Here is a 15,753-nt window from a genome sequence, read left to right as displayed (position 1 = left end):
CTGATGGTCTGGTAATAGAAGCTGTTCAACAGTCTGATGGTGATAGAAGCTGTTCAACAGTCTGATGGTAATAGAAGCTGTTCAACAGTCTGATGGTAATAGAAGCTGTTTAACAGTCTGATGGTCTGGTAATAGAAGCTGTTCAACAGTCTGATGGTAATAGAAGCTGTTCAACAATCTGATGGTCTGGTAATAGTTGCTGTTCAACAGTCTGATGGGAATTGAAGCTGTTCAACAGTCTGATGGGAATAGAAGCTGTTCAACAGTCTGATGGTCTGTTAATAGAAGCTGTTCAACAGTCTGATGGTAATAGAAGCTGTTCAACATTCTGATGGCCTGGTGATAGAAGCTGTTCAACAGTCTGATGGTAATAGAAGGTGTTCAACAGTCTGATGGTAATAGAAGCTGTTCAACGGTCTGATGGCCTGGTGATAGAAGCTGTTCAACAGTCTGATGGTAATAGAAGCTGTTTAACAGTCTGATTGTCTGGTAATAGAAGCTGTTCAACGGTCTGATGGCCTGGTGATAGAAGCTGTTCTACAGTCTGATGGTCTGGTAATCGAAGCTGTTCAACAGTCTGATGGTCTGGTAATAGAAGCTGTTCAACAGTCTGATGGTAATAGAAGCTGTTCAACAGTGTCAGGAATCCCGCTTCCTGAGTCTGTTTTCTGCCTGAGCTGACTGTTTTTTTTGTTTTGGAGTCTGTTTCCTGAGGTTCCTGAACGCACCCTGTCTGGTTGCCAGGCGACGAAGCTAGGCGGGAGAACTCTCGATTACCCGCACCTGCATCTCATCATCCATCTGCACACCTGGTCCTGATCATCATCTCTTCTCTTCTTAAGCCCTGACCTGACATCCATTCCCTGCCGGATAATTAGCAATGAACAGTATGTTGTGTCAGCGTATCAGACTCATGTTTCCAGAGTTAGTTTTGTTGTTCTGTACTTTTTGCCGGTTACTCACCCCCGTTTACTCTATCTACAGTCATCCTCCCGGAACATTCAACTCCCTTGCCTGGCCGTCGGTGGATTCAGTGACATCATTGGATCTGCCTATTCACTCTCATCAACTCACCTCCGCTGCCGCTCCGTCTCCTGGATTATTCTATTTTCACATCAAGACTGTAAATAAATACTCACCTTCATTTTACTCACCTTGTCCTGGTCTGCTTCTGGGTTCAGCTTTAGAGAATCGTGACAGAACGATCCGGCCAGAAATGAACCCAGCGGACCTGGACTCCGTTCGCCATGCCATTTCCCATCAGGAGATTATGTTGGGACAACACAGCACGGCGCTACAGGAGATCGCACTTTCGGTTCGGAACTTTTCTGCTAGTCTGACGAGTATCCAGGCTCAGCTCAGTTTGCCGGTGGATCATCCACCACCTACTTCACCTCTCTCACCTGTCGTTTCTGGAGATGTTCCCTTCCGTGAGCCCAAGTTTCCGACGCCAGATAAGTACGAAGGGGATTTGGGAAGATGCCGTTTGTTTCTTATGCAGTGTGGGTTAGTGTTTGATCTGCAGCCCCACTCTTATGCCACAGACAAGGCTAGGATAGCTTTTGTTATTGCACTGCTGCGTGGAAGAGCTCTGGAGTGGGCTTCAGCCATATGGGAACGACAGGACACCTGCATGGTGTCATACCAGGAGTTCTCGGCAGAGCTGAGGAAGCTTTTTGACCATCCTGTCCGAGGTAAGAACGCAGCTAAGCATTTGTTCTCTCTTCGCCAAGGAGCACACAGTGTGGCAGAATTTGTTATTGAATTCAGGACATTGGCTATGGAGAGTGGGTGGAATGAGGAATCACTGCAAGCGTTTTTTTACCAGGGGTTGTCGGAGCAACTCAAGGACGAGTTGATCTCCTATCCTGAGCCTAGTGACCTGGACAGTCTGGTAGCATTAGCGATTCGGGTGGATAACATAATCCGAGAGAGAAGGAAGGAGAAGCAATGGGGCATGTCCCATCAATCAGCTACTCGGTTACCATTCGGGTCAGGAAGTGGACTGGAACGAGTCGCTCATTATTCACCTCACGGGATGAGTGGAGGGGTCCTGCTTCCAGATCCTGAACCTATGCAAGTGGGGCGGCACGGGTTAACCAAGGAGGAGCGCCAACGTAGACGTGAGACCAACAGCTGCCTCTACTGTGGTAGCTCGGGACATTACAGCTCCGCTTGTTCCCAGCGCCCGTTAAACTGCTCGGCTCGCTAAGTTTGGGAGGTCTTTTAGCGAGTCAGTTTCAACCTCTCAATAGTCCTGTTAGACACCTTTTTCCTGCTACACTCATGAACAAGACTCAGAGTTTAGCAATTAATGCATTTATCGACTCAGGTGCAGATGGCAGCTTTATAGATGCCGACTTGGTGGAACAGCTGGGGCTTTCCAAGGAGAAGTTACTGGAAGCCATTGAAGCAACCACTCTGGACGGCAGTAGGCTGGTGAACCGGTTAAGATGTTGTTGTCAGGGAATCATTCAGAGGTTATCTCCTTCTTCATTCTGCTTTCTCCCCGTGTTCCTCTGGTTCATGGATACCCCTGGCTGAGAGAACACAATTCCACATTCGATTGGGTGACTGGCAAGGTAACTAGTTGGAGCACTGTATGTCATGCTAACTGCCTGAAGACGGCCTGTTCTCATTCTGTTCCCAGTCAGGTCAGTTATTCTAACCCCCCAGATTTGTCGCTGGTTCCTGAAACATATCACGAATTGGGTGAAGTGTTCAGTAAGCAGAAGGCTCTGTCACTTCCTCCCCACTGACCTTATGATTGTGCCATTAACCTGTTCCCTGGAGCTGCCTATCCCAAGGGACAGTTATACAGCATCTCTCGACCTGAACGGGCAGCTTTGGAGACCTACATAAAGGAGTCTCTAGCTGCTGGTCTCATTCGTCCCTCGTCATCACCCCTGGGGGCAGGATTCTTTTTTGTGAGTAAGAAGGATGGCTCTCTTCGACCTTGTATTGATTATCGGGGGTTGAATGATATTACGGTCAAGAACAAGTACCCCCTGCCATTGATGAGCTCAGCTTTCGATTCCTTACAGGGTGCTACGGTGTTCACTAAGCTAGATCTACGCAATGCGTATCATCTGGTCCGGATCAGAGAGGGGGACGAGTGGTTGACTGGCTTCAATACACCGATGGGTCATTTCGAGTATCTGGTGATGCCGTTTGGATTGACCAATGCTCCAGCAGTGTTCCAGAGCATGGTTAATGACGTCTTGAGAGATATGATCGGTCTGTTTGTGTTCGTTTACCTGGATGACATTTTGATCTTCTCTAAGGAGCCTTCCAGCCACGTCCAGCATGTCAAGCAGGTTCTGCAGCGGTTGTTGGAGAACCGCCTGTTTGTGAAGGCCGAAAAGTGTGACTTTCACGCCCACACTACATCCTTCCTCGGGTACATAATCTCCCGGGGAGAGATTAAGATGGACCAAGAGAAGGTTAGGGCAGTTCTGGATTGGGCCCAGCCTGATACGAGATTGCAGCTCCAGAGGTTTCTGGGGTTTGCGAATTTCTATTGTAGATTTATCCGTGACTACAGCCGTGTGGCCGCTCCATTAACTGCTCTGACTTCTAGCACCAGGACCTTCAGTTGGAATCCTGAGGCAGACCGAGCATTTCTGGAATTGAAGAGTCGATTCACCAACGCCCCGATTCTCTCTCAACCTGACGCTGCCCGGCAGTTTGTCGTGGAAGTGGACGCGTCTGATGTGGGGGTTGGCGCCATCCTGTCTCAGCGAAGCTCCACTGACGGTAAACTCCATCCCTGCGCTTTCTACTCTCGTCGTCTTTCGGCTGCGGAGAGGAATTACGATGTGGGTAACTGGGAACTTCTCGCTGTGAAACTGGCCTTGGAGGACTGGCGCCACTGGTTGGAGGGAGCGGAGCAACCGTTTGTTGTCTGGACTGACCACAAGAATCTTGCTTACGTGCAATCGGCTAGACGTCTCAACTCGCGTCAGGCCAGGTGGGCTTTGTTTTTTGGACGCTTTAATTTTTCCCTGACGTTCCGACCTGGGTCTAAGAACGGCAAGGCGGACGCCTTGTCCCGGATGTTTTCCAAGACGGAGGAGAGTGGGGCCAAGACCGAGACGATTCTTCCCAAGAACTTCGTCGTGGGAGCAGTCACATGGAGGATTGAGGAGGAGGTTCTGGCGGCCCTTCGGACGCAGCCTGGCCCCGGTAACGGTCCACCCGGTCAGTTGTTTGTGCCTGAGTCGGTCCGGTCTGCTGTCCTCCAATGGTCCCACGCCAGCAAGATGGCTTGTCACCCGGGGGTGGCTCGAACGATGGCGTTACTACGCAGACGATTTTGGTGGCCTGCCATGGGAGAAGATACCCGGAGGTTTGTTGCTGCATGCCCAGTATGTGCACAGAATAAAAGTGCCAATCGGGCCAGCTCTGGACTTCTTCACCCCCTACCTATTCCCCGGCGACCATGGTCGCATCTGGCCCTGGACTTTGTCACTGGGTTGCCCTCTTCTGATGGGAACACGGTCATTCTGACTATTGTGGACAGATTCAGCAAGTTCGCCCACTTTGTACCCATCTCCAAGCTTCCCTCTGCCTCTGAGACGTCCGAGATCCTGGTTAGGGAGGTTTTCAGGGTCCACGGGTTGCCCAGTGACATAGTTTCCGACCGTGGTCCTCAGTTTACCTCTGCTGTCTGGAAATCTTTCTGTTTGGCCATTGGAGCAACTGTCAGTCTCACATCTGGATTTCACCCCCAATCTAATGGTCATGCGGAGAGAGCCAACCAGAAGATGGAATCCACACTGCGCTACCTTGTCTCCTCCAACCCCTTCTCTTGGGCCTCTCAGTTGCCATGGGTCGAGTATGCCCACAATACTCTCCCTACATCTGCTACTGGGATGTCTCCCTTCCAGTGCCTGTACGGTTACCAACCCCCCTTGTTTCCTTCTCAGGAGAAGGATCTCTCGGTACCCTCGGTCCAGGCCCACATTCGTCGTTGCCACCGGACCTGGCATCGGGCCAGAAAGGCTCTCCTTAGAGTTTCTGACCGTTATCAGCTCCAGGCGAATCGTCGCCGGATTCCAGCTCCCGCTTATGCCATCGGAGATAAGGTATGGTTGGCTACACGGGATCTTCCTCTGCGGACTGAGTCAAAGAAACTGTCACTGAAGTTCATTGTTCCGTTTGTGGTGGAGAGAGTGATCAATCCTGTTGTGGTTCGACTCAAGTTGCCTAGAACGCTCAGAGTCCACCCCACCTTTCATGTCTCCTGCCTCAAGCCGTGCACCTCAGTCCTCTGCTACCCCCACCGCCTCCTCCTCCTCGGATGATGGGAGGTGGTCCAGTCTACACAGTGCGCCGCATCATGGATTCCAGACGGCGGGGTCGGGGTTTCCAGTATCTCGTGGACTGGGAGGGGTATGGTCCTGAGGAGAGGAGTTGGATTCCTCGGCGTCAGATCCTTGATGATGCCCTCCTTCGTGACTTCTACCGCCTCCATCCTGGCGCTCCGGGTTGTCCGCCCGGTGGCGTTCGTCGGAGGGGGGGGTACTGTCAGGAATCCCGCTTCCTGAGTCTGTTTTCTGCCTGAGCTGACTGTTTTTTGTTTTGGAGACTGTTTTCTGAGGTTCCTGAACGCACCCTGTCTGGTTGCCAGGCGACGAAGCTAGGCGGGAGAACTCTTGATTACCCACACCTGCATCTCATCAGCCATCTACACACCTGGTCCTGATCATCATCTCTTCTCTTCTTAAGCCCTGACCTGACATCCATTCCCTGCCGGATCATTAGCAATGAACAGTATGTTGTGTCAGCGTATCAGACTCATGTTTCCAGAGTTAGTTTTGTTGTTCTGTACTTTTTGCCGGTTACTCACCCCCGTTTACTCTATCTACAGTCATCCTCCCGGAACATTCAACTCCCTTGCCTGGCCGTCGGTGGATTCAGTGACATCATTGGATCTGCCTATTCACTCTCATCAACTCACCTCCGCTCCGTCTCCTGGATTATTCTATTTTCACATCAAGACTGTAAATACTCACCTTCATTTTACTCACCTTGTCCTGGTCTGCTTCTGGGTTCAGCTTTAGAGAATCGTGACAAACAGTCTGATTGTCTGGTAATAGAAGCTGTTCAACGGTCTGATGGCCTGGTGATAGAAGCTGTTCTACAGTCTGATGGTCTTGTAATAGAAGCTGTTAAACAGTCTGATGGTGTGGTAATAGAAGCTGTTAAACAGTCTGATGGTCTGGTGATAGAAGCTTTTTAACAGTCTGATGGTAATAGAAGCTGTTCAACAGTCTGGTGGCTTGGTGATTGAAGCTGTTCAACAGTCTGGTGGCTTGGTGATTGAAGCTGTTCAACAGTCTGATGGTAATAGAAGCTGTTCAACAGTCTGATGGTCTGGTAATAGAAGCTGTTCAATAGTCTGATGGTCTGGTAATAGAAGCTTTTTAACAGTCTGATGGTCTGGTAATAGAAGCTGTTCAACAATCTGATGGTAATAGAAGCTGTTCAACAGTCTGATGGTAATAGAACTGTTCAACAGTCTGATGGTAATAGAAGCTGTTCAACAGTCTGATGGTCTGGTAATAGAAGCTACTCAACAGTCTGATGGCAATAGAAGCTGTTCAACAGTCTGATGGTCTGGTAATAGAAGCTGTTCAACAGTCTAATGGGCTGGTGATAGAAGCTGTTGAACAGTCTGATGGTCTGGTAATAGAAGCTGTTCAACAGTCTGATGGCCTGGTAATAGAAGCTGTTCAACAGTCTGATGGCCTGGTAATAGAGGCTGTTCAACAGTCTGATGGTAATAGAAGCTGTTCAACAGTCTGATGGTAATAGAAGCTTTTCAACAGTCTGATGGTCTGGTAATAGAGGCTGTTCAACAGTCTGATGGTAATAGAAGCTGTTCAACAGTCTGATGGTCTGGTAATAGAAACTGGTTATAGAAGCTGTTCAGCAGTCTGATGGTAGTAGAAACTGTTCAACAGTCTGATGGTCTGGTAATAGAAGCTGTTCAACAGTCTGATGGTCTGGTAATAGAAGCTGTTCAACAGTCTGATGGTCTGGTAATAGAAGCTGTCCAACTGTCTGATGGTCTGGTAATAGAAGCTGTTCAACAGTCTGATGGCCTGGTAATAGAGGCTGTTCAACAGTCTGATGGTCTGGTAGTAGAAACTGGTTATAGAAGCTGTTCAACAGTCTGATGGTAATAGATACTGTTCAACAGTCTGATGGTCTGGTAATAGAAGCTGTTCAATAGTCTGATGGTAATAGAAGCTGTTCAACAGTCTGATGGTAATAGATACTGTTCAACAGTCTGATATTAATAGATACTGTTCAACAGTCTGATGGTAATAGAAGCTGTTCAACAGTCTGATGGTCTGGTAATAGAAGCTGTTCAACAGTCTGATGGTCTGGTAATAGAAGCTGTCCAACTGTCTGATGGTCTGGTAATAGAAGCTGTTCAACAGTCTGATGGCCTGGTAATAGAGGCTGTTCAACAGTCTGATGGTCTGGTAGTAGAAACTGGTTATAGAAGCTGTTCAACAGTCTGATGGTCTGGTAATAGAAGCTGTTCAATAGTCTGAAGGTAATAGAAGCTGTTCAACAGTCTGATGGTAATAGATACTGTTCAACAGTCTGATTTTAATAGATACTGTTCAACAGTCTGATGGTAATAGAAGCTGTTCAACAGTCTGATGGTCTGGTAATAGAGGCTGTTCAACAGTCTGATGGTAATAGAAGCTGTCCAACAGTCTGATGGTAATAGAAGCTGTTCAACAGTCTGATGGTCTGGTAATAGAGGCTGTTCAACAGTCTGCTGGTCTGGTAATAGAAGCTGTTCAACAGTCTGATGGTCTGGTAATAGAAGCTGTTCAACAGTCTGATGGTAATAGAAGCTGTTCAACAGTCTGATGGTAATAGAAGCTGTCCAACAGTCTGATGGTAATAGAAGCTGTTCAACAGTCTGATGGCCTGGTAATAGAGGCTGTTCAACAGTCTGCTGGTCTGGTAATAGAAACTGTTCAACAGTCTGATGGCCTGGTAATAGAAGCTGTTCAACAGTCTGATGGTAATAGAAGCTGTTCAACAGTCTGATGGTCTGGTAATAGAAACTGTTTATAGAAGCTGTTCAACAGTCTGATGGTCTGGTAATAGAAGCTGTTCAACAGTCTGATGGTCTGGTAATAGAAGCTGTTCAACAGTCTGATGGTCTGGTAATAGAAGCTGTTCAACAGTCTGATGGTCTGGTAATAGAAACTGGTTATAGAAACTGTTCAACAGTCTGATGGTAATAGATACTGTTCAACAGTCTGATGGTAATAGATACTGTTCAACAGTCTGATGGTAATAGATACTGTTCAACAGTCTGATGGTAATAGATACTGTTCAACAGTCTGATGGTAATAGAAGCTGTTCAACAGTCTGATGGTAATAGAAGCTGTTCAACAGTCTGATGGTAATAGATACTGTTCAACAGTCTGATGGTAATAGATACTGTTCAACAGTCTGATGGTAATAGATAGTGTTCAACAGTCTGATGGTAATAGAAGCTGTTCAACAGTCTGATGGTAATAGAAGCTGTTCAACAGTCTGATGGTAATAGAAGCTGTTCAACAGTCTGATGTTAATAGAAGCTGATCAACAGTCTGATGGTAATAGAAGCTGTTCAACAGTCTGATGGTAATAGAAGCTGTCCAACAGTCTGATGGTAGTAGAAGCTGATCAACAGTCTGATGGTCTGGTGATGTTTTCTCGTCTCTCAATCCCAGCTCGGATGCAGCTGTACTGTCTCTGTCTGTCAGACCGTAGCCGATTGAACAGTCCATGGCTCGGGTGACTGAGGTCCTTAATGATCTTCTTGGCCATCCACCGAGTGCTGTAGATGTCCTGGAGGGCAGGCAGCGTGCTGCCGGTGATGCGTTGGGCTGACCTGGCTACACTTCGGAGAGCCATGCGTTTGATTGCGGTGCAGTTGCCTTGCCAGGCAGTGATGGAGCCTGACAGAATGCTCTCAGTGGTGCATCTGTAGGAGTTCGTGAGGGAATTTCTTCATCCGCCTGAGGTTCTGGAGGCACTGTTGCGCCCTCTTCACCGCAATGTTGGTGCGGTGAGACCATTTCAGTTCCTCCGTGATGTGCACACCGAGGAACTTTAAGCTTTCGACCATATCCACTGTGGCCCCGTCGAGGAGGATGGGGGTGTGCTCCCTCTCCTGTCGTCCATGATCAGCTCCTTAGTTTTGTTGACGTTGAGGAAGAGTTTATTTTCCACGCACCACTCTACCAGGGCTCTAACCTCCTCCCTGTAGGCTTTCTCATTTTTTTTGTTACATACATACGCTCGCTCACTCTCGCACACAGAGAGAAACACAGATACTTACACACACTTGCTTCTTGTGCCAGCATTTTAATGGACAACACCGTTGAGACTTAGTGTTGTGGTCGTGTTTTGTGCGTTAATGGACATACTGTAACTGGGCCATTGGAAGCAGAATTTAACTTTATCTTAGACAAATGTCACTATCAAATCATTTTTTTTTATCCATAGTGGAAACAAAAATCGATATGAGATGTCATGCCCTTTTTGGTCACCTCACGGGTTTTCGCTTCAATCAAGATACTGTAGGCATTTTATCCCAGAAACTCTCAGATACTTTGCTAGTCTTTTCCATTCATGTAAAATGTATTGTTGTCTGACCCTCCTGCAGGTTTGCACTTTAACCAAAGAGGACAACCGTGCGGTGCGTAACATCCCTGAGGACGAACAGCTCCACGTCCTGCCCCTCTATAAGATCTCACAGAGGGATGAGTTTGGCCGTGCCGATGGCCAGTGGGACAAGATCCAGACTGGGGCCCTGCAGGTGCTGTCAGCCTTCCCCAGAGAGGTAGGTTCCTACGCTTTCCTAAGTTTCCCCTAGGTGCAGATCTAGGAGCAGCTTCCTCTCCTCTAATCCTAACAGTAACCATTAGTGGGGAAAATACGAAACTGACCCAAGAGATCAGCGTCTACTTCACCCTAAATCGGTTCTTACCCCCTGTAGAGAACCAGGAGGCAGGGGCTGTTACACGGGGTGGCCAATCCTCCTCCTGTGCTTACTGGGTATGCAGGCTTTTGTTCCAGCCTTGCTCTAACACACTTGATTCTACTAATCAACCTCCAGTTGCTCACCCGGATGAGAGTTGGTTAGCCTTGCACTCTTCGGGATTGAAATGAGTTGGCGTCAAGGCCATGTCAATGGGAGAGTTTTGGGTTTGATCTTGCACGAGTCACATCCCACTGGGCAAAATCAACATTGTTTCCATGTCATTTCAACAACAAAACATCGATGTGATGGTGTTGAATTCTCGTGGAAAACTGATTGGATTTGCAAAAAGTCATCAACGTAAAGGAATTTCGTATTTTTTTCAACCAAATTTTAACCTAAATCCATTGACATGGTGAAATTCAACCAAATGTAAATCCAAACCAGACATTGAAATTATGTCTGTGCCCAGTGGGATGTGCTGTATTTGCGTGTTTACATCAAACCACTTGATAAAAGCTTTTACTAAATGACTGTGTTTATATCATCATCAGGTGCGTCTGCTGGCTGAGCCGGTGAAATCAGCCCGTAAGAGGAAGCAGGAGGCCAAGCTGAAGGCCCAGGCTGACAAACAGGCTGCAGCTCAGGACAGGAAGCCTGGACAGAGTCCACTAACCCCGGGAAAGGTCAAGACAGAGAGCACCAACAAAGGTAGAGACCGGTTGGTTGGTTGGTTGGTTGGTTGGTTGGTTGATTGATTGATTGATTGATTGATTGATTGATTGATTGGTTGAATGAATGATTAATCAGTTGGTTGGTAGATGTATTTATTTATTAATGATTTGCTAATTGATTCATTGATAAATTGGTTGATTGATTTTCTGCATTTTTCTTACAATAAAAAGCTTGATCCTGGTTTGTATATTTCACCTTACAGGTTCTAAAAGCACTTCATCAGTGGATCAGTCCTCCTCGTTCAAAGCAGAGCCTCAGTCCTTCTACAGCTCTTTCACACCAGGAAGTGTGGGTGCCTATGCACCAGAGTCTAACTCCTCTAGCCCTTACCACCACAGCACTCCCACCTACCCCACTCCTCCAGGAAGATCCACCCCAGGGATGGAGGCTCTTTCCCCCCATCGTCCCGGCATGCCTTCCACCCAGTACGGATACAGAGGGCCACCAGGGGTCCAGTGCAATGGTTCCCCCCTCCATTACAAGACAATGGGAGAGGCTGTAAATGGTTACTCCCCAGGACTCATCAGAAAGCAGCTGGCGAACACTGAGGGATGTGGGACCCCTGGCGACTACCCCCCCAGGACGTTTAAAATGGAGCCCAACGAGGTGCACTGCTCCCCTCTCGTCAGACCCCCCCACGGCCATAGTACTCCTCCTCCATCCTCCTCATCCTTCTCCGCCCCCCTCCCCCACCCAGAGGGCCTCCACAGCAGACTCAATGGGCTCCCCAGGGCGGCGGAGGAGATCGGGGACGGGGTTAAAGGTCATGGAGGTCATGACCTCCCCCACTGTTCCCCCCATCCCCCTCATCTCCCCCACTGTGCCCCCCATTCCCCTCATCTCCCCCCTCAGGCCCCTCCCCATCTCTTCCCCAACCCGGAAGAGGTCAAACAGGAACAGGAAGAGGTGTGGTCAGACAGCGAGCACAACTTCCTGGACAGTGATATTGGCGGGGTGGCAGTGGCTCCCTCCCACGGTTCAATCCTGATCGAGTGCGCACGCAGAGAGCTCCACGCCACCACCCCCATCCTCCGACCCGACCGCAGCCACCCCACCCGCATCTCCCTGGTCTTCTACCAGCACAAGTCTCTCAACGAGCCTGACCACGGCCTGCACATGTGGGAGGCAAAGATGGCCCGGAGGGAGCGGGAGAGGGAGGAGGAGGCTGAGAGGCTAGGGATGGGCCTAGACCTGGAAGAGGTTAGCCCGGTGAAGGGGAAGGGGAAGAGGGGGAAGGGGGCCGGGGCTGAGAGTGTGGAGCCTGAGGAGGAGGTAGAAGAGGAGGGCCCGGAGGAGAAGAAAGGGGTGTTGAAGGTTCCTACCCGGCAGGCGGTGACTGTAGTGCGGGATGGGGTGGTCACTGTGTCCCCTTATGCTCTGACACAGGTCACGGGCCCCTACAACCGCTGGACATGATACTGTTATGTACACACACGTACACAAGCACACACTCACTCACAGACACATACAGCGATTACATTTTAACACACACACACACCACCCTGTGCTACTGCCTTACCTCAATCAACTTTACACTTGTAATCTCCTTTTCTGTGTTATTTCATTGTGTTACTTTTTCCAAACGTCTGTCTGTTTATTTTTGTTTCTCTTCATCTCTGCTTTCAAAGTGATGAGGAAGAATATCGTTTGTGGGTTTTTAACTGTGACTTTTAGTGTTTGGTGATGATTTTTGGGGTCTGGTTTTTTCGTGTAAAGAGATGGTGCTCAGAACCAATTTTAAATATGTTTTTAAACTGGTTTTAAATACAACTTGATTAATAAGAACAAACAAGATGTGATTATTTATTCTGATAATTTTTCAAAAACTATTTTTTTATTTTATTTCTTGATGCAAGCCTGTTTACTGCAATTTTGCTGTCATCCAGCATTTTACACTAGTAAACACTCATGTCAAGTCTCTATGGTCATTGTTTCAGCCAAGAGTGCTCTTTTCACAAAAGGAGTTTTATCAATGATTGATCATGTAATGGTGCCATCTGTAGCAGCAACTTTCGATAAACACACCACATATTACACAGTATGTAAGACTAGACTACACACATTTACTCTAGTTTTATGTGAAAATAATGTACCCATGTAGCATGGTGCTTTTCCTTCTCTTCCCGTTCCTCTATTGGTGGTCATGAAGGAACTTTACTACCTTGTTTTGGGCTGGATCGTTTTTGTCTTTTTGTTAAACGTACAGATATATGATGACATATTGAAAAAGCACTTTTTTATTTTTCATAACTTGAAAAAGGTCCCGTTCCAATATGTACAGATAGAGAGATATATCCGACAGCTTGTTTGAAACCTGTTCGTTTTTTTGTTGTAGAATGATTTAATTCAACTATGAATTTGTAACATTATAAATTACATATCAGTCTCACAAAAAAAACTGGCTTACTAAGCAATTATGAAATGCTGCATATAAAGATTGTGTCAGATTATGGTGCTTGTTGTCAACGACACTTAATTTATATGAATCTGGATAACCATGTACAGTATGTTCACTGAAGACCTGGGTTCAAATGCATGTGTATTTGAGTATCTGGTATTTCAAATGCTTTTTTCTGTGTATTTGAGTATTTTCAAAATACACAGCCCAAAATAAGTACTTTTATTTGAGAATTTTAATGGTTGATTGTAAAAACCAAATAGTCTACCAAATTGTATTTGATAGTGTTTTCAAATACCTGGGTTAAATGCATGGGAATGTATTTGCATCAGTGTATTTGAGTATTTTCAAATACTTTCCAAATTTCCAGATGCAACTACTTGTCTTTTCAAATAATTACTTTGAATGTATGGGAAAGTAATTGAGATATTTGAAATAGTATTTTAACCCAGGTCTGGTTCCCTGTCTGAACTTCCAGGGTGTTTTAAATAGGACATGTCTGTTTTTGATACAGACACAGCTAAAAAGACCACATAAAACCTGTTCAGAAATGGTGACTATATTCCTGTATGTTTCTTACAGGCGCTGACAGCATCTCTATCCTCTCTTTTTAACTGACTAGGGCATTGATTGACAGTTATGTTTGTCCATATACTGGGTATAAATACATTATACAAGTGGAGAGAAAACCAAACAAACCCTTTGTTGTTTCTCATTGCCTCGTCTTTACTCTTTGGGTGAAGCTGCTCTGACAGAATAAAATACTCCTCAGATCATTTCAGCTGCTGTAACAGTGTTGAAATGTTGTTAAAACGTTGTTTACATACCATTTACATAACTTTCACATGGGATCTGAATGTGGCATACAGGGTTGGGGTTAATTTGTGTCATTTCAGAAAATAACGGTAATATTCAGAGAGAATTTTCCAATTCAACCTTATTCATTCAAATTAATTTGAAAATCCTGGATAGAAGGCTATTGAAATAGAATCAACCTCAATGCTGGTGGCATACTGTTTCAGGGTCAAAATGTAGTCACTTTCTGATGGTGCTAACTCGTCAAAATGTGATGCTGCACTGATAAACGCCTGTGTTTATTCTAAGGGTGATGTTATGATGCTTTTTGCATGACTAGCATTTGCTGTTTCCCTTCTGGATGGGCATGCCATACCTTTGTGCTCTACCGTCTCTGTCCTGAATGCATTTTGTACTACAGTACTTCAATCTTGTCACTGGTCAACTTGAACAGAGTTACAGAGTAGCATCAATTCTCTGCATCTTTTCATCTTAAGTTCTAGGTCTATCATGTATTGAGTCAGACAGTAGACCTCTGCAGTATACAGTATAAACATGCTTTGATAGGGGGAACCACGTAGGGTATTCATCAATGCTCACATTAGTCCATCATAACCATGTAAATATGGGCCCATTCACTAATACTGCAATTGATTAGGCATCTGTTGTATTGATCTGTCTCAGTATATGCTGGATCTAATGCAGCTCAATGCAGATAAAGCACATTTCACTGGTGCTTTCATTTGAGTAATACACAGATCTGGATATATGTTTTTTGTATGTCTGTTGTTTTTCTCTTTGTTTCTCAGGTGTGAGGTTGTTCATTTACCCAGGCTTCAACCCAACTAGGGCACACACAGTCTCCTAACACAACTCTCTTTCTTCCAATAATGTTGTCAACAGATTGACAAAGTCAAACCATATACTTAGATTTTTCCTCTGAGATAAATGTTGACACATAGATTGAATGCATTTTATACAAAGTAGCTGCAGTACATATATAGTCTATTACATTATATTGAATGTAGGCCGTTGCAAGTTAATTATGTGGTAGAAAACAGTCACTTTAAAACGTTTCCAGCTTTACATAAGACAGTTTGTAAGAGAATAAACTTTTGTAATTGTTTCACTTGAAGATTTCTTGGTTCTACCATTATGTGTGACTTGAAAACTGTGTTAACCTACATGTACATCAAGGAGGAAAAACTAGCACCAGCATTTTAAAACTCAAAGGTTTTTATTGGAATAAAACTGTATAAAATAAATATTTCATGTGGAACTGACAGTTTTACTGTACTATTCATGGTTTGTAGATAACAGTCTTGTTATTTTGCAACTGATTGACAAAATGACTGTACATAACTAAGGTGTATATCAGTTTGACAGTTTTGAGAAAATACTAAATTCAGCATTCCTGTCAATGGCTACCCCCTGGTGAAATAAAGATGTATTTATATTTTGGACTTGTTGTGTGTCTTTTTGCTTTATTGACAATAAGTGACTTCAAAGTATACAAACTATAATACTTGTGTATGTGTGTGTGTGTGTGTGTGTGTGTGTAGTCTCAGGTGAACATAACATATGGCAATACCCCTGATTAGATATGTGTGAGTAGACCCTCAATAATGTACTTTTGGGAATAGATGGTAACCAGTAGAACAAAAAATATAGCTTACCTCCATTCCTTTGTCACAGTGTAGTGGAGACTTAAATATTTGTAGTATTATAATTGGAGTAAATAGTGATAATATACCTGCGTGCGAAATGTCTACTGTCAGAGAGCGGGCTTTCTGCCATTCACATACTCTTGAACTAAAAA

The 15,753-nt window shown here is 45.7% G+C and overlaps 1 protein-coding gene across 4 annotated transcripts in view; it reads left to right on the top strand.

Moving 5' to 3' along the window:
* The window catches only part of LOC115193563 (methylcytosine dioxygenase tet3), a 116,025-nt gene extending 100,628 nt beyond the window's left edge, over window positions 1–15,397 (top strand). For all 4 annotated transcript variants that reach the window (XM_029752298.1, XM_029752299.1, XM_029752297.1 and 1 more), the window contains 3 exons: window positions 9,692–9,868; window positions 10,561–10,717; window positions 10,944–15,397. In XM_029752298.1, the coding sequence (XP_029608158.1) occupies window positions 9,692–9,868; window positions 10,561–10,717; window positions 10,944–12,157 (1,548 nt within the window). In that variant the 3' untranslated portion in view covers window positions 12,158–15,397. The remainder of the gene's footprint in view (window positions 1–9,691; window positions 9,869–10,560; window positions 10,718–10,943) is intronic.
* The last annotated feature ends 356 nt before the right edge of the window (window positions 15,398–15,753 follow it).

This window comes from Salmo trutta, chromosome 5, assembly GCF_901001165.1.
Source record: "Salmo trutta chromosome 5, fSalTru1.1, whole genome shotgun sequence".
In the NCBI taxonomy this organism is placed as follows: Eukaryota; Metazoa; Chordata; class Actinopteri; order Salmoniformes; family Salmonidae; genus Salmo; species Salmo trutta.
This window is presented reverse-complemented; position numbering and strand designations above follow the sequence as displayed.